The sequence below is a fragment of the Crocodylus porosus genome, unplaced genomic scaffold, assembly GCF_001723895.1.
Source record: "Crocodylus porosus isolate Cpor-Errol unplaced genomic scaffold, CroPor_comp1, whole genome shotgun sequence".
Classification (NCBI taxonomy): Eukaryota; Metazoa; Chordata; order Crocodylia; family Crocodylidae; genus Crocodylus; species Crocodylus porosus.
In genome coordinates this window covers 97,880,769-97,905,967 of record NW_017728918.1, presented here as the reverse complement: position 1 = coordinate 97,905,967, position 25,199 = coordinate 97,880,769, and the positions used below count along the sequence as shown (strand labels likewise).

The 25,199-nt window shown below is 38.8% G+C and overlaps 1 protein-coding gene across 1 annotated transcript in view; it reads left to right on the top strand.

Annotated features, from left to right (window-relative positions):
* Positions 1-25,199, top strand: part of TBC1D32 (TBC1 domain family member 32) — a 166,602-nt gene that overhangs the window by 54,268 nt on the left and 87,135 nt on the right. The window contains exons 16-23 of the mRNA XM_019537971.1: positions 4,612-4,748; positions 6,352-6,553; positions 10,774-10,856; positions 12,071-12,209; positions 13,162-13,249; positions 15,785-15,903; positions 16,826-16,942; positions 20,911-20,999. Of these exons, the coding sequence (XP_019393516.1) occupies positions 4,612-4,748; positions 6,352-6,553; positions 10,774-10,856; positions 12,071-12,209; positions 13,162-13,249; positions 15,785-15,903; positions 16,826-16,942; positions 20,911-20,999 (974 nt within the window). The remainder of the gene's footprint in view (positions 1-4,611; positions 4,749-6,351; positions 6,554-10,773; positions 10,857-12,070; positions 12,210-13,161; positions 13,250-15,784; positions 15,904-16,825; positions 16,943-20,910; positions 21,000-25,199) is intronic.

The window sequence follows — 25,199 nt, the reverse complement described above, 5'->3', positions numbered from 1 at the left end:
TCCTGACCTCCACTCAGATGGAGACCGTGGCTTCCTGTGGGGGCTGCCTGGCACAGATGCAGACATCTGGGTTTGGGAGCACTGACAACCTCCCCTTGTGGGGTGTGCTCAATGGTGGAGGCCCTGGAGGACCAGATTAGGGACCTCCAGGTAATAGTGCAGAGGCTGTGCACCATTAGCGGTGCATAACTGGAACTGAACTTCTACTTCCAAGCTCTCCACCCGATGACTGGTGATGCCATGGTGGAAATAAAGAGCCGCCAAGAAGTCCAGCCAGGGATTGCCTGGACAAAGGGTGACCACCCCCTGGAGCTGCACAACCATTTTGAGCCCCTCACATCAGCAGAGCCAGGCGAGCTGCTGTCCTCAACATGTGAGGATGGAGGGCCACCAGCAAATGCATCCAAAAGAAGATACAGAATAATTGTGGTGGGCGATTCCCTCCTGAGGGGGACAGAAAGCCCAATCCGTTGCCCCAACCCTTTAGCCCCTTTACACCAAGGAGCAGTACACCTCCCTACAAACAGGGTTCACTAACTAAGAAGGGTGCCTCGAGGCCCTCTGGGTTAAAATATGGGGAGAACATGGGGAAGGGGAGTCTATTACAGACCTCCCACACACAAAGAACTGGATCAAGAATTCAATAGTGAACTGGCTGAGGCTGCACGCTCTTGATGTATGATTGCCATGGGGGACTTCAGTTTGTCCAACATCCTCTGGGAAGAGCACACGGCTAAATCTGACTGGTTGTGTAGCTTTCTCACCTGTGTTGTTGACCTCTACCTACACAGGAGGTCTATGGGCCAACTAGGAGAAGGCATTGCTGGATCTTGTTCTAGCCAAAGGGGATGATCTGGTGAGCAATCTGAGGATCAAGGGGAAGCTTTGTGACAGCAACCATGAACTGATCACCTTCTTTATTCAATTCAGGGTGGGTCAGTCCCTCAGTAAAATAGAAATTCTCAACTTTGGGAAGGCAGACTTTCAGAAACTCGGGAGACTGGCTAGTCAGGCAGTAATAGACCATGGCCCCTTGGGAAGTGGCTTTCACAAGGAATGGCTATTCCTTAGAACTCAATCCTAGAAGTGTAAGGAAAGTCCATCCCATCCTGCAGGAAATGCAGTCATTGGCCAGGAAAGCCCCTTTTGTTAAGCAGGGAACTATTGGACCTCCTGAAACTTAAAAAGAGAAGCCTACACCAAATTGGAATTGTCACCAAGGAGTACTACTCAACATTTGCCTATGCCTGTAGAAAGCAGTTCTGAAAAGCCTAGACAGAAACCAAACTCAGACTAGCTGTCACAATCAAGGACAACAAAAAGTCCTTCAGATATGTGGGCAATCAGGAAAAGAACAAAGGTAATATTGCTAGATAAAATGGGGCAGCTGACATCTGATGTGCAAGAAAAGGCCAATCACCTAAATGAATACTTTGCATCGGTTTTCCACCCACCCAAGGGGATCACACTGTCAGACAGAATGCAGAACTTCCAGGGAGTGGGAGATGGGCTTATAATTGATGCTGATCAGGTGAGGGAATACCTTGAAAGGCAAGCCATCCACAGGTCTGCAGGCCTGAACGGCATGTACCTGACAGTCTTGAAGGAGCTGGCGGGCATCATAGTACGCCCTATGGCAAAGTTATTTGAGAATTCATAGTGCTTGGGTGAGGTGCTAGAAGACTGGAAAAGAGCCAATGTGGTCCCAATATTCAAAAAAGTAAGGAAGGAAAATGCAAGAAACTACAGGCCAATCAGCCTGACATCCATCCCTGGAAAGATCCTGGAGAAAATCATCAAGGGGTCCTTCAGGAACAAGCTAATGGAAGACAACTTTCTGAATGCCAGCCAACGTGGCTTTATCGCTGAAAGGTCTTGACTTACCAATCTCATCACCTTCTATGACGAGGTGACACATTGCCTCCATAATTGATGTTATATACCTGGATTTCAAGAAAGCCTTTGATTTAGTCTCCCATGATGTCCTCATAGTTAAGCTGGGGAATTGTGGCCTCAGCCCTCTCATGGTCCAATGGCTGAGGGACTGACTATGGGGTTGGACCCAAAAAGTACTAGTTTATGGGAGCAAATCAGTGCGGCACAAGGTGACCAGTGGAGTCCCTCAGGGCTCAGGTCTCGGGCTGGTACTCTTCAACATCTTCATTAATGGTCTGGATTCAGGCATCAGATGCAGACTGGTAAAGTTTGTAGATGACACTAAACTATGGGGGAAGGTGGCCACACTAGAAGATAGGCTGGGGGTACAGACTGACCTGGACACCCTTGCAAGGTGGGTGGACCAAAACCTGATGGCATTTAATGTAGAGAAGTGCAGGGTGCTCTACCTTGGGAGGAACAGCCAACATCATGCCTATAGACTTGGTAGTGCTATGCTCACTAGCACCATGACCAAAAGAGACTTGGGGGTTTTGATTGACCACAGACTGAGCATGCATTCAATGCGATGCTGTGGCCGGCAAAGCTAATCAAACTGTGGCATGCATCCATCAATGCATCTCTAGTAAAACCAGAGATGTCATCCTCCCACTTTACTTAGCTGTGGTGAGGCCGCAACTGGAGTACTGCATCCAGTTTTGGGCTCCCCAGTTCAGACGGGTCATAGATAAGCTCGAGAGACTGCAGAGGAGAGCCACCTGTATGATCAAAGGTCAAGAGAGCAAACCTTACAAGGAGAGCCTGAGGGACATGGGACTCTTCAGTCTGGAGGAGAAGGCTCAGGGGAGACTTGGTGGCAGCCTGTAAGTACATAAGGGGAGTTCATCAGGATCTGGGAGAACAGTCGTTCACCAGAGCTTCCCAAGGAATAACAAGGTCCAACAGCCACAAACTCCTGGAAGGCTGATTTAGATTGAAAATAAGAAAAACTGTCTTCACAGTCCAGGCCTGGAACACATTCCCCCAAGGGGTGGTGCAAGTACCTACTGGAGTTATTCAAAAGTCATTTGGATGTTTATCTTTCTGGGATCTTTTGATCTCCACAGACATCATACCTATGGCAGCGGGGCTGGACTCAATGGCCTTGCGAGGTCCCTTCTAGCCCCTAATGTCTGTGAAGTCTATGGAATCCTTTACTCTCTTTGGGAAGAGTAAAAGATTGTCAATCCTTGAGACTGTAGTAGCAATTAAAGAATAGGCAGTAGAACAGCTATTTTCCCTATACTCTCTACCAATATATCTAAAATCTTTTGCTGAAGAACTTCTGAAATTTATAAATGTACCTTTTTATCCCATGATTCGCTAGAGATCCACTGCTTTGCAGCAGACTTGATTAATCGACTCTGTCCTGCATGCAAGCTGACGTGCACTGTGCTGCTCTGTGTGCAGTTGTATGAGCAGTGAAATACGTGTCAGCACGCAGAAAATGGCAGTGGTATGCTTTTGAACTAAAGCACGTCTGAGGCATTTTAGTTCAGAAGCGCACCGCCGCCATTTTCTTTGCATTAATGTGCATTTCATTGCTTATACAACTGCATGCGTTGCAGCACCGGGTGCTTTTTGAAGCACCCAGCACTGCAGCACTTGCATGTGTAAAAAAGACTATTAAGTTTAGCTTACATGGAAGTTTTAGGTTTTTTATTTGTTCATTTGGTCGGTTTGGTGGTGGTGGTGGTGGTGGTGGTGGTATTTTTGTTGTTTCCTGCTCTGTAATGATCTCCTTCACTGGAGACTTTGAAAAAAAGAGGCTGAATATCCAGAGCTGACCTGAGCAGGATGTGGGCCCCAGGGCAAATGAGCTCATGCGGGGCTCTGCCCCGACTCTGATCCCACAGGCCCCGGACCTGAAGAAGCTGCCACCATCATTGGCAGTGTGGGGTGGGGGGGCAGGAGGGGGAGAGGGGTAGGAAGTAGCTGGCTGCAGAGCCACCATTCCACCAAGCTCCACCCAGCTCCACGCTGCTGCTGCTCTGCCCCACTCAGTGGGGCCCCCCAAAGCATGGGGCCTGGGGTGGTTGCCCTGATTTACCACCCCCCCCACCTCTCCCCTTTCCCCCCAGGAATGGTCCTGCGTATATCTATTTGGTTTAGTTTAGTAATAAAACAAAACATCCTGTATCAGTATAGGGGTCCGACTACATAGTCTGAGCTTCCTTCCTATCCCCTGATTTAAGTATTGATTTAGAAGCCAAGGTAATATTCATTTTAATCCCCTAGTGCAGACACAGTTACACAGTAATAGACATAACTTTTCACAGTTATTTATATTGGCATATTGCATACCACTTAAACATTTTTGTACTGGTATAACTATCCACATTAAGAGAGTGCATCAGTTTTACGCTATCAGTTTCTAAGTTAATATTAATGCAAAAATTATGCACACAAAAGTCTATATGGGAAGGTAGTCCATTCAATGTGTCCATTTGGTCCTTGGACTTTCCTAACATTATCATTATATATGGTAATTGGTGCAATTTTTAATAAGGATTTTTATATGATGGGATTTGAAGAGGCACTTATTTTGTTTAGGCCATTGAACATCCATCATAAAGGTGACCTTTAATTACTTTGTATGTGGGCAGTTTTCAATAAAAAAGACATGTAAAAATCTAGAAAAAAATCAGTGTAACATACTTTAAAACTTTTTTTTAGATCAAACAGATGTATATAAGTTGCCCTGAGACCACATTAATGCATATAGCTGACATTTTAGCAAGGATTGCAAATGTAGAAGATGGTCTTTCTTTTCTTCTTTATGGAGGAAAAACAAATTCTACCAAACAGGATAGGTAAGAAATTACTTTAATTATATTACACTTATAAAACATGGGTTATGTTATCCAACTGTTCCTATATTTTATATAGTGCCTAATGTTTTGTTTTTGCATTGAGTAACCTACTGTTAAAATTTTTGCTTTTTAATTTGTGTGATGTAGCATTTCAACCAGCATGAAAAGATAAAGTTTTGTGGATCAACATAATGCTTGTGACAGTTAAGTAGTGTAAGAATAGAGCCACTTATACTATAATTAGGAATGGTGCGCATTTTAAATATATCTGTGCCAATAGAGTTGTGCTACTGTACTTTGTACTTGATGATATATAATATATTCTCTTGTACAAACTTGAGGTTTTCATAAGAAGAGGTCATTCTGCATGCCAAATAGTACACTAAATACTGATACCATAGGCTGAATTATATCTGCCTTTGAGTTAACTGTATGATGGGGAATGGTCATACTCATCTACCCATTTGCATCAGACTGCTTTACATATTTTCACCTGATATTGTTTACTTGCATAGTATAACTATAAACAAGGAGAGTCATATAAACATAGTTTAAGTTTACTATCCTTTCTGAAGGCTGTTTTATGTGATTAAATGTTTAATCTGCAAAACAGTTAGATTTGATCAGCCTTGATGGTATGTATATTGATTGGAGATTGAGAATATTCAGGTGGTTACACCCGACCCCACGGAAGGTACATTGCCTGAATGACAGTCCCTTCCTGGAGGTCTTGGTAGGTGAGCACAGACACTGTACTGTGTTACAGTGGAGGCCAAAGGTCCTGTTGATGCATTTGCTGTAACAGAAAATAATTTGAAAAAAACAAACTAACTTGTTTTGCATGGAAAATGAATTTTCATGTCAAGTTTTGAGGTACAGCTTTGTGTTGGTTATCTCCTTGTGAAGGGGTGCCCCTTGTGTTGGGCATGAAGAAATTAAATCTTGATACTGTATCCAAAAGTGGAAACTGGTCCTTCAAAATAGCGAAATTGCCAGTTCATAAGATAGTAGCTGATATGTAAGGCTTGGTTAGGATGTTTCGTGGAACTGTCAAGCAGGCCTCCTGAGTGGAGGCCCATAGGTATAGATAGATAGCAGATGTTTCTGAACAAAAAATATTTCTGACAAGAAATAACTGCACTCTAGTCTCCTTCCAGTGTATAAAACTTCAGAACCAGACCTCAACTAAGGAAAACGAAGAGGAATTTTTGTCTGGGTTATATGTAGAAGTACAGATGCCAACATTAAAAATGTGTTTCTTCTTGTTTTTCCCAAATGGATTTTTAGTTGCAGAAAGCTGCCTTGTGCTTTATAGGCCTTTAAACTGGGTAAAAGGTAACTGGTTCATTTACTTCAGTTTGGACCTATAGTCAAAGGAAAATGTCCGATTGACTGTTTTATTTCCTGTGGCTGAATATGAATTTTTTTCCTCATTCTAAGGGCTCAGTTTAAAGGGACATGACCTCAATGCTGCAGTTAGCCAGAGGTCTGTTTTACATTCTCACTGCAGAAGTTTAATGGGATAAGCAAAATGAGGAACTTCGAGCATTACCATTACGAGTGATTACAGAACAGCACTTCCAATATATTGTTTTATTTCTAGCCTTGCAGCAGCTCATACGATTATTCAGTTTACAAAGGAACTTCTTGATGACAACATTTCTCTCTTTTCTGGATCTGACCTGTTACCGGTCCTTAAAGGAGCTTTCATTTTTGTATGCCGTCAGATATATAATACCTGTGAAGGTCTACAAGTACTGATTCCTTATGGTTTGCATGAATCCATTGCTGAGGCTTGGAAAAAGGTAATCTTATTGCATACATAAGTACATTTGTAAAACAAAACACACAAAATTTTACTGTCTAAATGTTTCACTCTTTGGAGTAAATTGTTTAAGTTCTGATGTAGTTATATAAGTATGAATTGACAAGGCACTTCATTAGAGTGATTATATTGCTGTTGTAAATGCAATTTTCACTGAATTGTCTTTGCAACTACTTCTGAACCTCCTGCAGCTTAGAATTTCCATGCTGTATGTTTAAATTAAGCTATTTATACCACCTCTTAAGTCATTAGAGCAGTCCTGTTATTCACAGGTTATTTCTTTCTGACCACAGTGAAGGAGCTCTCTTAGCACTGCGGTCTGCCAATGGTCAGTATTCAGTAAATGTCAACCAAAACACTTTCTTTTACCAAATGTTATGCTTTTGTAGTCTCTGCTATTGTTTGCTGCTTCTGTTATTTCCAACAAAAAGCCATAATGTATTAGGTATTTTTAGAAAAGGGATTTTATAGGTTTCTGACAAACAACTGGAAAAAAAACCACTTAAAAATTTGGAATTGTTAGGTTGGGCACCACTGAAATGTTAGATCTTAGGGCACTTGTACACATGAGGATCATCACAATGTACATGTGACAAAAATTTCCTTTGTGTGGCTTAAATGAAACCATATCTGCCTGGTATTGAGGGTTTCAAATGAGTTTACAATGTTGCAAATTAAACCAAATCCTCATGTAGCTTAGTTTGCAACGTTGTTACTTGTAATGTTGCAGCACTTAATCTGACAGCTTGCCCCTGGTTCCTCTGATAAAAAGGATCAGGTCTCTCGCCACTTCTCCCTTCAGCAGACGTCTGGCAGCCACAGGCACCTGCTGAAGGAAGAAGTGGTGAGGCGCCCAATTTATTAGGTGAAGCCCCAGCTTGGAGGCAGCACTCAGCTGGATCCAACGTTACCCTGAGCCTGCTGGGGCTTCCAGAACCCCATGCACTGTCCCCACCAACTTCGTGGCACCTGGGACCATCTGCAAATGGCTTGGCTTGCCTCCGGGGAGGCAGCAGGTGGGTAGTTGAGTGTGCTCACAGCTGGAGAAGGCAGGAGGGATTGTGCACAGGGTGCTGGGTGCCTGGATGGGCTCAGGGAAGTTCAGGCTTTGTGGGCTTCCAGCACTCTGTGCACTGTCCCTACTGCCTGCTCTGGCCACCAGCACAGCAAGCTGCCCTTCTTTCACCTCCCCGCTCTGCCCCAAGGGCAAGTCGGCCTGTTCCTGGGCGGTCCCAGGCGGCAGGAAGGCAGTGGGGACAGTGCACAGGGCGCTGCTCCGTGGATGTGCTTGGGGAAGTCGGATCTGGCCAGGTGCTGCTTCCAAGCTGAGGCAGCACTGGGCCTGCTAGCAGCTCACCCAGGCAGCCCTGGGGGCTCTTCCACCACAGAGGGAAGGACCAGGGCACCCTGCAGCTTGGGCTGCTTGGCCCATCGTGAGTATGCTCTCCAGCTGCGGGCAGGCTCTGCCAGGGAAAAAAAAAAGGATTGGGCTTCTTGCCATAATGGTGATGGAAGCCCCAAAATTAAAATTCAGTTAAAAACCCACCATTCCAATTTAGGAGGCATAGACTGAAAGCCTGAGGACTAAACCCCCATCACATGTACAAACACCCTTACAGTGTTTGCAGGCAGGAAAGCTCTCTTGTACCTTAGGAAGCCTGCCAAGAGACCGCTATTTTTGCAACCTCAGGAGTTATGAAGCTTTTATCTTACAAGAAACTGAGTGAATAAATCATGCGGTCCGCTACCTACAGTTTTTATGATCAGGTGAGCTGATCATACATATTGGTTGCCATGGTCCTCTTTATTTTTCAATAGATAAAAATAAAAATCATGCTGTTCCTATTGGTCCATTTGGCTAGCATAGTTAAAGCATGGTTTCTGTAGACAATGACAGAACGGAGTTAACATCATGGCTGTCTGCTTTTGATTTCACAGCCCTATAGCCATTACTTACAGGCCCGAGAAGCATATTTTGTATCCAGAAGCTTGTCTGATATTCCTCCCAACTCGATACATAGTCTAGTAAAAGATATTTTCTCCAAAACTTTTTCTTCTCTCTTCCTTTAAGTTACTATTTTGGAATTAAACAAAAGTAATTGTTTGATTCAGTATTTACTTAGGCTGGCTGTATCTAGTTCTTTACCAGACCTGAGGGTAGGTACTTTGCACCCAAAACCTTATCTAACATCTCTCCCAACTATATAATAGGTCCAATTTTACCAAAAAATCCGTCCAATATTACCAAAAAATCCTTGTTTCTCATGCATCAACTTATAGCTGGTTCAATGGGCAGTGGCCTTTAATGTAACTTAATTGTCTACCACTGTTCCCCATAACAGAAACCTGATAACTGAATAACTGAAAGCTGGTTTCAGACTTTCCTAAAAATATTTGCTTTCAGAGACCAAACCAGTCCTGTAAAAATGAGACTGAAAATGGGGCAGTTAGAAAGGGGGAAAAAGGTACTGTTTCTTCTATATTAAATATGTGTGTGTAATTATATAAATTAGTAGTAATTCAGAGTAATATAAACAATCGCAAATGCAAATTTAACCAGCAATTTATAGATATATAACAGATGCTATGAATCCCAGTGTTATTTGGATGTTTCTCACCCTTTTTATTCATAAATACAAGACTGCAAGACAAAGATCAATTATTATTTAAATTAAAATAATATATGTAATTGCCTAGAATCCCAAATTAATCATGATAAACTAGAATTTTAATTGAATAAACCTGATCTGAAACCTAGGGCTCTGTTGTTTTGACAACTCAATATTACAGTTCCATGAAAGTAAGGGAGTTAGTTTATGTCTATGGTGTTGTCATTTTTATGTAACTCAGTAGATTTCCTATCTATGCACTTTATAATGAGAATGCTATTCAGTCTACCTGAACTAACCTGTTACTTCATTTAATTTTTAGAGATATGGAACTCACAAGCTTTTGATGGGCATTTCCAATTACCTGTTCTGATTAAGTGCTATAGTTAGGCATATCTACACACCTCTATGCACATTAAAATCTCTTGTCATTGTACAGAAGATTATTTAAACAAAAATATCAAATATGTCATATAAGAACAATACTGAAAATGAAAAAACCCATCAAATATGGAACTGGCAATGTATTATTTCTCTAAGTTGCATTGGAGATCACATTAAGATTGTACAGTGACTCTGTTCTGTATTCAACTTATTAATGATGAACAAACTAGTAAGGCACACCAAATTTTCAGCTCTTTCAGCTTGAATTTTAGATTGATTTAAACCACAAACACTTGTAAAGAGCTTTAAGATTTCCAGACTTTGCTGGGATACCAACATGTGTGAGCCTGTGATAGATCCCTACTCATGTAGAAATTGCTGGTTTTAATGGATAACTAGTGATATTTTCTAAGATAATTTGAATACTGAAAGCAATATTATACAGTCTATTTTTCACATGGATACTGGTAGAATTCTAGGATGCTGTCATGAGAGAAATGTTAAAAGGAGACTTGACAGCTCAGAACAATATACTTCACAGCCCTATTATAGATGTAGTTGATGATCATGTGAATGTGGAATAATATAATTTTATTATGCTCACTAAAATTATACATTTACAATTATACAATGTGTAATGTTCACTTTCTTTTGACCAAGATGTGAAATGTCCCCCAAATGCTAAAACCCCCCCTAAAAACCTTAAATAATTAATATTGACTAAAATGTTAGTTTCTTAAATAATTGGTTTCAATATCTTTTGACATTAATATCCCCATGAAGTCCATTAAGACCATTTTTTTCCTCTTGCTGAAAGTTGATGAGATTATTTAAAATATTAAGTAAAGTTGATTCAGAAGACTCACAATACCTCGGGCCAGATCAACTAAATATCAAATATGTAATAATGATTCCAGCATCTTTTAGTATCTCTGCCATGCTGATAGACTAAATCATTGTGGGTTTTTTTTGGGGGGGGGGGGCATGAAATTTTGTACTATGGGGACTCTTTTAAACACGAAACAAAGCAAGACTACAAACATCTTTTATTTTTCTTTTAAGCAAAATTTTTTTAAACAAGGAATATAGTAATCTTTTCTACACCAGTTTAAAGAAATAGTCACTTTTTTCCTTTTTAGTGAAAAACTACTACTATGTGCTGTTGTTTAAAATGTTGTGAATATTAACTATATTATTTATTTTATAGACAAGTTTGCTTGCAGAAAGAATTCCAACTCCTGTAGCTAGTGCAGATTCCCTTTCCTCGGTAAATCAAGAATCTCAGAATATGTAAGTACTGCTACTTTGGTACATTTGCCCATAGTTTTGGGTACAATACTAAACTTTTTCATAGCTTAAATGTGTTGACCTATTTTCTTAGGTGCTTACAAATGTTTGCTGCACCTGATCTGTGATCATGCAGCTTACTTTAAGGTGCATGATTTTAGGTCAGAAATGGCATGTACCAGCATGTTCACTAGTGCTGAGAGCCCTGCTGGGAACCTAGTGCAAGTAACTTGGAGTGAGGAGAAGAGCAGGCAGGATTGGGTTGGGCTATTGGACATGTGTGGGGTTCGGTGGGATGGGAGTTTGGCAACACATCTGTAGGGGGTTTGTTGGGTCTGTGGGTGGGTTGGGGGGAGTTGAGGGGCCAAAAATAGCATGGTCAGGGTAGGGAGTAGAAAGAATGCTTGGGCTCGGGCTGAGCAGCTAGACTTTCCCTGACCTGGGTCTGAGCTCTGAATGTGTGCAGATGTTTGGTAGATTGAACTAACCTGTTTCTGATCTAAGTTATTCACCTACTCAGGTGAACTAACTTAGATCAGGCCTGCCATTTTTGGTCTAGTTTAAACCCTGCCGAGCAACTGCACAGATTAGCATTTAGATCGTCCTAACTCTAGTTAGGTTGATCCTATTGTAATATATTCATGTACTCTTAGGCTTTTGCCAGGGGTAGGGTTGGTAGCTATAAGAAATCACAATTCTTGAACTGAGGTTTTCCAATTTTGCTGTCCCTATTAAAGGGCTTTAAAGATATTTAGAGTGCTTCCTGACACCTATAGTTATGTAAAATTGGCTCACAGTTTGCTGTCTTTTGTGGAGAAAACTTTGTCTGAGGAAAATATAATTCATTAGTAGTAAAACAAAATAGTTAATGCAGTATTTTGCTATAGCTTTGATGTGTTATTAGTTAAAAGTACTGTTTGTCTGAATGCTGTTTACACTTCCAAAATATCATGTAGCAAGATTGTCAGTGTATTGGCTGAAAACCAGTATTCTTCTTGAGAGAAAGGTATATCTCCTTTGATGTCAAGAGCTTCAGTTTTCCAATAGATGTTATTGGTCTCTTGACTCTTGTGGGCACATTTTTATCTTGGAATATGATGTAATAAATAATTTTGGGGGAACAAAGGTCCAGGGCAAAAAATGTATGTTATTGGTAAACTATAGTTTTCCCCCCTGATTTTCCACTGCGTTAACAATCTTTTTGCTAATCTTTTCAGTATGGTATGGGAAGAAACTTTGTTAGATGATTTGCTAAACTTTGCATCTACTCCAAAAGGACTACTTCTGCTTCAGAAGACAGGCACCATCAATGAATGTGCAAGCTTTATGTTCAGCAGATTGTCAAAAAAATTCCAGGTAGGCAGAGCAGTCTCTCATACAATCACTCATTTTTAGAAGGTAGAGATAATTAGAAGGCAAAGCCATAAACTGCTGCTTATCAGTTAACTTCTGGAGGAGTCAGTTTAAAATACAATTCAACATTCATTATATTTACTACAAGTTTTTATTTCTTTTGCTCTCTGAAATATGTCAGCAATAATGCCAAATATTATCATTTTTAATATTCAGTCTCAAATGGAAAACAAAAGGATATTCTGTCCCCCCACCTTGAGTTTGTCTTTGGGATTGGATCTTTAACCTGGTCAATGCTCTGGAATGACATCATTCATATATTTGTACAGTTAAAAAAATTAACATATCGTAAGTCATATTGCATTCTGCTAGGCCATGTACAGACATTTAATTTCTCCTGGAAGAGTCACTTCTTTACATAGCATGTAGTTAACTTGTGGAATTCATTGGCACAGGAGGTGGTAGAAACAGATAACATAGTCAGGTTCAAAAAGGGATGAGACAAATGGATGATAGACTGATTAATAGCTGTTGAACAGAATAGTTGGAGTTGTTACCTCTGACATGTCTAAACCAGTTACGATAGATGCTAGGACAAGTAATAAATAGTTAGATCATTCTAGATCTATCTAGTTCAGTGCTCTCCCTCTAAATCATCTGCAACTGTTGGAAACAGGATACTGAGCTAGACGGACCATTAGTCAGTCCCAGGATGGCACTTTTTGTGTTCTTACGTTTGAATAAATTCCTTATTTGCTAAACATGCTTGTGTTGTGGTCTTACCTTGCAAGGTTTAAAAGGGAGTGCTATTGAAATATTAATATCTAACAAAGCATTTACTTACAGATTTTAAAATACTATAGAAAAATAAAAATATGTAAAATGATTTTGAGAGCATGGATATTTTGATTATGGCCTCTAGATTTGTTTTATCTATTATATTTCTTACTAATAGGTGAATGGATGTGAACAATTTGGTTATGGAGTGATTGTTACACAAATGGCAGCAACATCTTCAGGTGCGATAGCTCTGGAGAGCTCAGGTAACTGAATTATCCGTAGTTACACGTTGCCTTATCATGAATTAAATATGTTGAAAGGTTAAGTCAGGTATGACTAGAATCAAAATGCAGCCAACAAGAAAATGAAGCGGAGGAGCTCCTTCACTGATGCTTCCAGCAACACTTTCAAGTATACCAGAGGGTCTTGTGAGTGGCCATGGGAAGATGCCTTAGGAATGGCTTTACCACCAGGTTTCTGGGTTATGTGTGTGAGGAGGTGTGGATGGATATGATGCTTGCCAGAGAGCATCCCTCTGGGGACACACATTGATGACACAGTGTACATACACTGTCACAGAAGGCAGGCAAACTCCTCTAATCAAGGAAGCTGAAATGACCTCCACCAATTATTTATAGACAACTTTCTATGAAACACAAGTTTTTTTCAATCTTGTTTTGTTTAACTCTACCAGCTACTATTCCTACAGCCCAATTTTTCTCACTAATTCCTCTGATAAATCCATATACCAGTTAAATTTGCCAAGTGACAGAATTCAGTCTTGGGTACACTGTATGACAGAAACCTTGGGGTAGATGAATATTGTCCAAAACTAACATCTGGAGTTTCTAAGGAACTGGAGATTTACTCTAAGTAAATCCATCTATCTTGGATCTGCAGCCAAACCACATTTTATGATTATTTGTGTAAAAAGTAACTGAAGTTTTAAATAAGCAGCCTAGATGTTTAGCTATACCAGAATGCATTTGTTCAAGTCTCAATAAGGTCCTAAGTATTGCTTAGCACTTATAGTAGCACATGTACAGAAGTTGTATATTTTTCTTTCCCCTTTATTTTCATTTGAAGATATACATTGATACGGATGATGAGAGAGAGTGCACCCTCAGCTAGTTTGTGAAGGACATCAAGCTGGGCTGGAGTAGTAGGTACATCAGAGGGTAGGTCTAGGATTCAAAGAAACCTAGACAAATTGGAGGATTGGACCAAAAGTAATCTCATGAAGTTCAGTAAAGGCAAGTGCAAAGTCCTGCACTTAGGACAGGACAGTCTCATGCTCTGGTACACACTGGGGACTGACTGGCTAAGTAGCAGCTCTGCAGAGAAAGGACTGGGGGTCACAGTGAACAATAAGCTGAATATGAGCCAACAGTGTGCACTTGTTGTGAAAAGTTTAACAGAATACTGAGCTGCATTATTAGGAGTCATACCAGCAGACCAAGGGAAGTGATTATTCCCCTCTATTTGGTAAGGTGAGGCCACATTTGGAGTACTGTGTCCAGTCTTGCTGACCACCCCCCCCACACACACACTAGAAAGAATGTGGACAAATTGAAGAGAGAGTCCAGTGAAGGGAAACAAGAATGGTTTGAGGGATGGTGCACATGACTTATAAGGAGAGGCTGAAGGGACTGGGCTTATTTAGTCTGAAAAAGAGAAGACTGGGGGTGGGGGAGAGAGGGTTAATTGCAGCCTTCAGCTAGTTGAAAGGTGGTTCCAAAAAAGATAGAGCTCTACCAGGGGTTCTCAAACAATGGCACGTCTATGCCTGGTGGTTTGCAAGACGTCTCTGGGGGTATGCAAGAGAAATTGTGTAATGGTGGATTTAATTTTCATTACAATAATACTTGTCATTTAAAGGGTTAAAATATAAAATATATGCTTGTAGGGGTATGTGGGCAGCTGGTAAATCTGGAAGGGGGTATGCAATAAAAAAAAAGTTTGGGAACCTCTGAGCTAGACTGTTTGGAGTGGTGGTAGATGACAGAACAAAAAACAATGATCTCAAGTTGCAGCAAGGGAAGTTTAGGTTAGATATTAGAAAAACACTTTCTGACTCAGAGGATGGTAAAGCCCTGTAATAGGCTACCAAGAGAACTTGTGGAATTTCCGTCCTTAGAGGTTTTTAAGATGTGGGTAGACAAAGACTTGGCTGGGATGATAAAGTTTCGGACTGATCTTGCTTTGAACAGGGGGTTGGACTAGATGACCTTGTAAGGTTCCTTCCAACCCTAATTTGCTATGATTCTATAATGTCATCATACTAAAATTGGCTAAGCACATGATTTTTATTATAAAATGGCACTGATACTGTTTCACTATACAAATCAGTGAGCTATGTACTGACAAGATATCCTACATCCTTGTTTTTATTGTATAGCTATATACAAGTGTATATTATATTGTGTAGCGTAGTGGTTCCCCAAATTGTGATCTATGAGCACCACATGGACACTGCTAGATTTTTCTAATCTCCAGCAAAATGATCTATGAAAAGAACCCAAGAATACTTCAAGAAGTAATTTGTAGTGATACTACTTTTCCTTATGAGCGACTTCTGTAGTAGTCACAGTGATAGTCTCTGATTTATGGGAAGCTGGGTGGATCATAAGATCATTATTATTAAAAAATAGTGTTCCCCAAAGCCTTCTCTTTCTCAAGATTTCATCCATATAAATAACTTTGAGAATTCTCAGTGTATTGAACTTAAAAAATATATATATATATATTTTAATGATGCTTTTAGCATTTTTATGACTAAATCAAATATTCAATTTTAGGATATATAAAAGCACTTTTAACAGAATTGTGGGCTGTTCTGGAATGTGGAAGAGATGATGTTAGGGTAACTCATCCAAAATCTACTCCTGTAGATCCCATTGACCGGAGCTGTCAGAAGGTAAGAAATTATCCAGGTTTCTACAGTTTGGTGTTACTGCACATACATAAACAGATGCTGTTATGAAGGCCCTTTATGCATTGCATCCCATGTCAAATATAATTTTAGCTTAAGTTTTCATCAGCATTTTTCCACTTTAGGTATATATGGTAAAATGGTTATAGTATAATATTTAAATAATAACTGAATGACACAGAGCCCTATGTAGTCATGAGGGTCAGTGCTGCAAGGATTTATTCAAATTATATCATAGTGATATACAGGATTATCTTGAAAAAAATGGAAGGTCTTAAGTATTATGACAAATTAGGATATACAGGTGTTGCATTAGAATAACATCTGCACATAGTTGGCCAAAATAGATGTAGACATAAATTGACTAAAGGTTTTGTATGGGATTAAATTAATTTGATACCAGATTCATAGGTAGCTTGATTCACATGAGTTTCATTTGCTCTTTTTCTGATAGCAGTAAGTTTGTCTGAGAATCTCAGGGACAGCTACATGTACAGGTATATATGATCCGTAACATTTACAAGTACAAGACAAGTTGTGTAACATTTGAACAAATTCTAAAGTTCACTCCGTGGAAGAATTCCTGGGTTTCACTGACTTTTATATGCTTCTAAATAGTCCTAAAGTCAGCACGGTCCTTATACTACACTGGCAATACTGTCCATTTAGTATCTGCATAGATTTGCCTGCCAGTGGCTCTTAATAGTGATCCATACGTGTTTGATTGGTAGTTTTAGCTGTTTCATTTCACTTAGTAGAGCAGGGTACCTTTGTTAGGGTAAGGCCGATACGTAACCATAAGAAACTGATATTGTTATAATGTAGTGTTAGTTAAAAGTGAATATGTATTTTGGTTCTGTAAATATAAATATTTAATGAATCGGTGTTTCTTCTCCCCTACCCTCAGTCTTTTCTAGCTTTGGTAAACTTGCTATCCTATCCTGCTATTTATGAGCTCATAGGTAACCAGGATATACCAAATAAACCCGAATATTCTTTCCGTGAAATTCCTACAAGTATTATAGTAAGTATTTTTTTCTAAATATAATAGTATATAGTTTTACTTTGAACAAATATCATCTTAACATTAAAATAGTTTCTCTGTCTGCTGTTTAGTATTATATTTTAAAATTATTTTCTGTATTTTTTATTGTGTACAGCATGAGGGCAGTATATGCACATGGTACTCTGTGTTAACATAAATTTTACTCTGAAATCCTAGGAGTAATAGATTTTTTTACTCAATTTGAAGATCTTTAGTATGTTACTTAATTAAAATTATTCTTTCGTGAACAAAGTGATACCTAAGAACATTTGTAATGCCACCCCCATACTACTGAGTGCTATACATGTAACTTTAGCATGAAAATTAAAAAAGGTAGCATGTTAAGTTTCATGAGGCAAATATGGCAACAACCCAAATGTAAAAGCAAAATTGCTAGTCAAGTTATAATCTAAATGTAGTAACCTTAAGTAGTGATTTCACCTTCTTACTTTAGTTTATTCACTGTCCCTACACACAACAGAAATGTCTTTTCCTGTCAGCCCACACATCACATGCAAATTTCAACACTAACCTTGAAAGCAGTTAAAAGTAGATCTTTGTTAATGGATCAGAATGGTGTATTTGTATTGCAGTGATGTATAGGATTAGTCAGCAAGTTTTCAGCCAGAAGTCAGGGTCTCAGACAACTGTTAGTTCCAAGAAAAAGTAAGTGTTTTTAGTTTGTAGTTTTGTCTTTTGGATCAGGAAGTTAGTGTTTCTATTTTTGTTACATTCTCTAGATACATTTAGCTGATATAATGAGGAAGTATCTTTCCATTTTTCTGTGATTGAATACTTCTGTTCAGAGTCAAGGTGGCGTGTTATGTGAGTCAATGAAGGGAGTAGTCATGTGTTGAAAGGGATTCTGTGTTTGAAGATTACAAGGTTTAGGTGAAACTTTAATAGTGATGTGTAGCTTTCTTAATTTATGTTGGTGATAATAGCGCACACAGCACATTTTTAACAAATCTTTTTGTTTAAGTGTCTTGTCCAGAGTTGTAAAAAGTGTTTGTTATGTCATGCCAGTTTTACTTGCATAGGTGTATGATATAAAGATCTATGAAGAGTCCTCAAATTATACTTATATAAAGTACATTGATACAGAGTTTTCAAATTATATTCTTTATATCTGCATTAGCTGCTGTACAGTTTTTCTCCTTAGCTTCTCTACAAATGTACTCAATTCCTCGGCTTCCCTCCAGAACTTTATTTCTCCATAATGACTACCAGTGGCCCAGTTATCTCCCTCCAAGGTTTACAGAACTCATCTCTGCCCCATCATGGCAAAGTCCTTCCTAGGGCATATAAATATGAGAAGGTGCTATGGTTGTCAGGCAAAAATACCTCAACATCTAACTTTCTGTGCACACAAACGGACAATTTTTTGGAAATCTCTAATGAATTGTTAACATTACTAATTTGTCAGCCACTGACTGAAATTGCAGCAAAAATCTAGGGGGCAAAGGAAAGAATATACAAAATGTTCTTATTTCAGTAATTTAATAAAAAATAACTTTCAGTGAATTAGAGTACATGATGAATTCTTTTTGTGTATTATAATGTGAAGTAGCAATTTCACTTATAATGAAATTGTTCTATGGGGAAAATTACTTTAGTGTCAGTTAAATAAGAATACGTTTTAAAGGTGAGCATCTGCTTTAAACAGTTTCTTTTCCCAAAGTTTTATACCTTATATTGGATGTTACTTTACTTGTATTGGTAACTTAATTTCATGAAATTTTGAAATATAAACGCTGATGAGTTTTGTGAAAATAAGATCCTAAATTTCTCTTTAATATTGTGTTGAAGTTTCTCATTGATTTATAGCAGGGCTAACATTTGTCCTGCAGACACATTATGCTTCCTGACCCATTACTGTGCAGTGGAGGTCTGTGTGCTGCCTATGCAGCCTGTGTAGCCAGGGGAGGGTGCTTACTGCTGGTGCTGCCTGGTGGGGACAGCACCAATGGTACCCAGTGTTGGGGGGATTGCCTGTGCAATGTGTGGCCTCCAGCCACACTGGTCTAGAGTCAGACAGTGATTCTGTCTGGTGCTCCTGAGGCTGTACATCTTAAACAAGAAGCAGACACAACAAATTGGATTTCATCCTGAGTAAACAAAGCCGTTAAGGATTTCCTGGGTTTGTTTTTTTTTTTTTTCTCACTGTAATAACTGATTTGTCCTCTCCATGACTGAGACCTTGTAGAGAAGTTTCTGTGTCCCAGCTATCCTCAGAGCTATCGCCCAGAGTCTCTCACTCCTTTGGCAGGGGTCGCCTATGGCAAGCAGGCATGAGGAGAGGTTCTAGACACAGTACAGTCTAAACCCCAAGTCCTTAATGGCAAATTAGGTGAAAGAAGAAGCAAATTAGGTCAGGTTCTCAACCACTATAACAACGGAAGGAAACAAGATGGAGTTCTCCTCTTATCTAGGGTTTCCCTTGCAACTGGGCTCACATCTCTACCTTGTTAAGATTGTGTGGTTGCTGTTTCCATACACCAGCTTCCTCACATTAAACAAAGTCATGTGCAGGCTTCTGCCATGGGAAACAAGATGCCATGTTGCCAGAGGAAATACTGCAAGGACATATTGAAGACATACCTCAAGAAAAGGAATGCCGATGTCAAGACTTGGGAGGAGCTGGCTGCTGACTGACTCAATTGTGCCACAACCTCAGCATCCTCAATCAAGCAGGTGCCCAAGGCACCTTGCCTTTGAAGCAGAGAAGAGAGAGCAGAGGAAGGAAAAGGAGAGAAATTCTGGCCTACAGGTTACCCTCCCCTGTGGAAAGATCTATAACTTCTTCAGACAAGTGTGTGGCTCAAGGACTGGCTTCTAGTCGCCTCAAGACTCCTCAGTGAGCTGTGGTAGAAATCATCCTTGAATTGAGGGACTGCCATCAACAACATTTGCATCTAAGAAAATGTCATCAGTGGATGTTTTTGTGAATTTTGTGTTGTAGGTTTTTTTTAAATTAAATTATTGCTTTAGAAATTGCAATTTGAATATAAAACAAACCAGAGGGAGAGAGAATTCATTTATAACTGTGGAGAGACAGTAGGCAGCCACTGGTTGTTTACAGTTACAATAGACACTGTAGGCTAAAAAATAAAATTAGACAAATGAAACCCTTACAGAGTTAGGGAACATATATTCCCTGTGAGCAGGTTATTCTGTTATTGTCCTCCTCTGAAACATATGGTACTGGCTCTAGTTAGACTGGATGTGAGACTAACTGGACTGCTTTTCATCTCCTGTGGCCATCTTTTGTTTCTATAGAGACTGATCATCACCACAGGTGTTAAATAAATTAGCCAGGTACTAAATAAAACTAATTTTCCATATTTTTAAAGTGTAATACCTTGCTATTTTTCTTGTGTGTTTAATTTTAATAGAAATTAAAGTATTATGTGTCCAGACCTTGATGTGTAATTAGTGAAATTAGGATATGGACAAGCATCATTGTAGTCACTTTAAACAGCAGGGGAAACTGCTGCTCAGAGGCATGCAGTCCTAGTTATGACCTAAACGTTACATCTGCATGTGCTTGTAGTGATGCAACTTAGCTAAGTTCTCCTACCTTTGATCCTGCACGAAAGAAGCTTTGCTACACTGGGATTGCTACAAAATCATGCTGATGCAATAGTTGCATTATAAAAGCTTGTATTCATGTCCTTTGATAGAGAGATACTTTTGTTATGTCTGTAAATAATACAGATATTTGGCTTGTTTCTGAACCATTGACGTAACTGGGAGTTTCTCTATTGATTTTGGTGGGAGAAGGAGCTCTAAAGAGCAGTAATGTCTTAAAAATAAATTTGTAAAAAAAACCTGCTGAGTTCCTTGAGTACAGATGTGTTTTCCAAGAACCGTTCATATATAAGTAAACATATGTTAGAAATGTAAATAAATTCATAAAGACTTTACGTTAATGTTATATTTTTCAGGATATCATTGACAGACTTATAATCTTGAATTCAGAAGCTAAAATTCACTCTTTATTCAATTATGAACAGTCTCATATCTTTGGTCTAAGGTAAGATGCCTTATTTTCATTTTCTGTTCAAACTGATTAAATAGAATAGAGCAAGCTTGTATCTGTTGTTTCTAGTAAATCTACATTATGGCTTTTTATTATGAATAAAAGTAATATTCACTTAATTTTGTAATATAGAAAGGTTGACTGAAAAAAGCATGATACAGAATTAGGAAACAACCAAATAATAATCTTATTTTTAATAACTGTGTATATGATATTTAAAATCAGTTGCACCTGATTATTCAGCATGGTTGTTTGAAAAGAAAATCTAATGCATCCTGCATGATACATTAAAATTAGTCCGCCAAATAATGATGTATACTGAGTATTTAACATCTCTTTTTTATGTTTAACCTATCCACAGGAAGTTTGCCTATTTTAATTATATACTAATTCCAGTAGTATTCTTATGCTTAGATCAGAGAATACCGCTATAACTTGAATGAACATATTAAATTATACCCACTGTATGTGGTTTTCTGCTGTAACATCTAATTGCATTCCAAACATAAATTCAGAACTAACCACTTACGTTCTTTCTTTTTTACTAGACTATAAAATACATGGCATGATACTGTTTGTATTTTTATATTTTTGTGGTTCCAGGAGATTGGGTTTCTTTCCTGGGTTATAGTTTACCTTTTGAAAAAAATTGATAATCCTTTTTTGGGCAAAGTAACGATCCCAATTATTTCATGCTGCCAAAAATCAGTTTTCTAGCCATTCCTTCATACCAAAATATTAGAGAAGATCACCCCATATAGAATATGTATTTGTGTTTGGTGCACTATAGATTGCAACACATTTATATGGATGTTGAGGAATATATGAGTAGCAGCATTTTGAGATCTGAGAAATGTAGTATGAAATCCAGGGGCAGATTATTTAAAAAATAAGGGTAATAAAATCAGCAGAAGTGATGAGGCTTGAGACTAACTTTAAAAATTGATTAACTATATTAATTGGGCACCCAGGATGAAAACCTGAAGTCAATGGCACCATTGATGTTAGTGGAAGAACTCTTATTGAATTCAGTAGGCCAAGAAATCACTTCCAGAAATGGCTGTTTTAAAGATAAAATATGAGTTTGTCTTCATTTGTATTCTATCTTGCACCCCAGTGCATCTTTTACACAGCAAAACAGAACATCCTATTAATTTGAGTTCATAGCTGACTCCTAGATTTCTTTTCGGTTGTGCATGCATCCTGAATGTCGAATGCTTTAAAAATATTTTTAACAAAGACTCTGTCCTCTGTATGAAGATAGCATGGCTACTGACAGATGTAGGGGAAAAAAAAAGGTGTGCTTTACTGGAAGAAGCAGTGCTTTAGTTTGATCCAGGTCTGAAGCTTCTGTAAAGATCAGGTGCTTCAGTTGGGCATTTTGGCACTTTTATCTAAAAACTGTTTTAATCAAAACACCAAAAAAGCCCCACTAAAGTGTTTAATCTATACAGGTATTGGGCGAACAGGGTCCAACCAGTGCAATGCCAGTTCTGGACATGTGCTGCGCTCAGTGTGGGGGTGTGCTGAGTTTAAAGTAAATCGCCATTTTTGTTTTCTAAGTCTATAAGCAGCCTATGTGATCAGAAATTATGTTTAAAAATACATACAGAAAAAGTACAGATGGGACTGAGAGTTCACTGAAAATCTGAAGGCTAGGCATTGCATTTTACCCTAAATTCTGAAAAGGATAAAAATTGTGAGGTTGTAGACTTCCTATTTTTTAGTTTGTGTAATGAGAGAATCTTCCACATTTTAGGAGAAAAGGATGAAGTAACCTGCTTATGAAAATGTGGAGATCCTTTAGGGTTTTGAAGTAAAAAACAAACGAAAGACAAATTGTTAAAGGACTAAAACTAATTTCCCAGGAGGCCCCAGGAGGTCCTTTTACAGACTCAGAGAGACTTTGAATTTCACAGTTCACAGCCTCCCCCGCGTTGTTTCTTCTGTCTCCATCTTTCTGAACAGCCTTATTTTAAAGGCTTCCTTTTGTTATAAAATGGAAGGTACTCTAATACAGGGTGAACTCAGCTGGCTGCACAAGCTAAATGAGTGGCATGGGGCTGGTCTGTGTGCCAATGTGGGCCCACAGACTGGCCCTGCGTGCCAGATCCAGAATACAAGTCCTGTCCAATGTGGGCATCACAGTACATCACTTGGATTGGCCTCACATGCAGGCTGCATCAGTCCTAATCCTACGTGGCATGTGGTAAATGGGGTTCATCTGGGATACACACTGTGACCCTACATGCTACATTTGACATGTACAGCCAGACTACAGGTGCAATCTGGACTAACCCTGGATCTGCATACCTCATATAGCATATGCTGTAGAGTGGGCCTATGTGCCACTCTGGCTCCAGCCCCTGCATTGTGTTTAGCATGCATACCAGATGGGCTCTGTGCTGCCACGTGTAGCATGTGGTGTTGGGGCTAGAATGTGCTGCATGCAGCTCTGAGATCCACAGACAGCACTGCAGGCCAATTGATAGGTTTTTATAGGCTGGATCTGGCCTGCGGGCCATTGTCTTTGACACCCTTAAAGCTTTTCAGTACTACTCATTACGTGTGAGGGGTCCATTATAGAGCAAAATTACAGGTAAATTATTTCCTCTGCCATCTGACAAACTCTGAATCCCATATGGAATTATAGGTGCTTAAAAGATTTTAATACAAATCCTAAACCATTATATTAAATGGCCTTTGGCCTTCATGTCAAGTGTTTCTTGTAATAATGATCTTGAGGTTATTTAGGCATTGAAGAAAATAGACAAATCACACACATACATGTATGTATAATCTAGATACTGTAATACCTACAGTATTTATGACACGATAAATTTTAAAGAACCTTTGGAAAAGTCTTTTACACAATAAGATACTTCACAATAAACACAATTAAGACCAGATGAAAAAGAGCAGTTTCCTATGTCTTCAACAGGTGTGTGTGTGTGTGTGTGTGTGTGTGTATGTATGTATATATGTGTGTGTATGTGTGTTGAAGACAGCAGACTGCTGTTTTTCATATATATACACATATATATACAAATATACATATGTGCGCATGCACACACACACGCATATAAGTATAATATTTTAAGAACTAATAAATGTTGTCCAACTGTTGTTTTAATAATAAATGCTATTTTAATGTTTTAAAAAACAGAACACAAATTACATTGTGCTAAGTAATGACCTTGTAAGGAAACTGGATAGGAGGTAAAGGTGTGCTATGGGGTATCTGGAAATATTCGTGGTTTTGTATCTGAGACAGGTGACTTATCCACCAATCTTTTGTCTTAATTTTAATATCAGCACATTTCAGCTGAAAATTACTGTTCTTGAGTTTGTTTGAGGCATCCTACTATGTCTTATGTTTCACCATTGTATCTTAAGTTTGAAAATTGTTAGTAAATAGTCTTTATACCTTTATTGTTTTAATGGCTTTTAAGAGTTAAGAGTATGTGGAAGTTGAATAAGTGGTAACAGTTATGGCATTGGCAAGTACAAAGTTTTATTATGATTAATTCAGTTATTACAGTGGTTCAAGAAGACTATACCACTTCATACTCATTCAAAGCTCCCTTCTGAATTAATTTTGGAATTTATCTTAATATCATCTTGCCCATATTGTTCTTGTAAGAGCCTCAGAGCCATGTTCAATCAAACATTAAATGTATATATTTCACTAAATCCCATTTGAAATTAATTTTTCTTGATCTCCTCTGCAAGCATTGTTGACTACAAAGATGTCTCTCTTATTTTTTTTGGAAAATAAATCCTTTCTTGTATAGTCAGTGTGCTCCCTTGCCTAATTCTTTAAATGATATCAAATTTGCTGTAAATTACAGCAACTGGTAATGTTGAATGGTGAACTGTGACATCAGTGACAAATCTGATAGAAGCCAGAAGTTAATTATAATGGATAAAGAATCTGTGTAGAGACAGATGACTAACTAAATCAACAGTGAAAGGAAGTCTAATGGTTTATAAGTCCATGGTGATTGGACATTCAGTTTCTATAACAGCATGATTTTGGTGAATGTTCTAAAAAATATTGTCTCAGATTTGACACATGCGCACATCCATGCACACACACACACACGTTATGAAAGGCTAAATATTTAAACAATAAATACGTTTATACTGGCAATGCACTACGGGTTAATGATTAGTGCAGGATGCAGTCTGGCA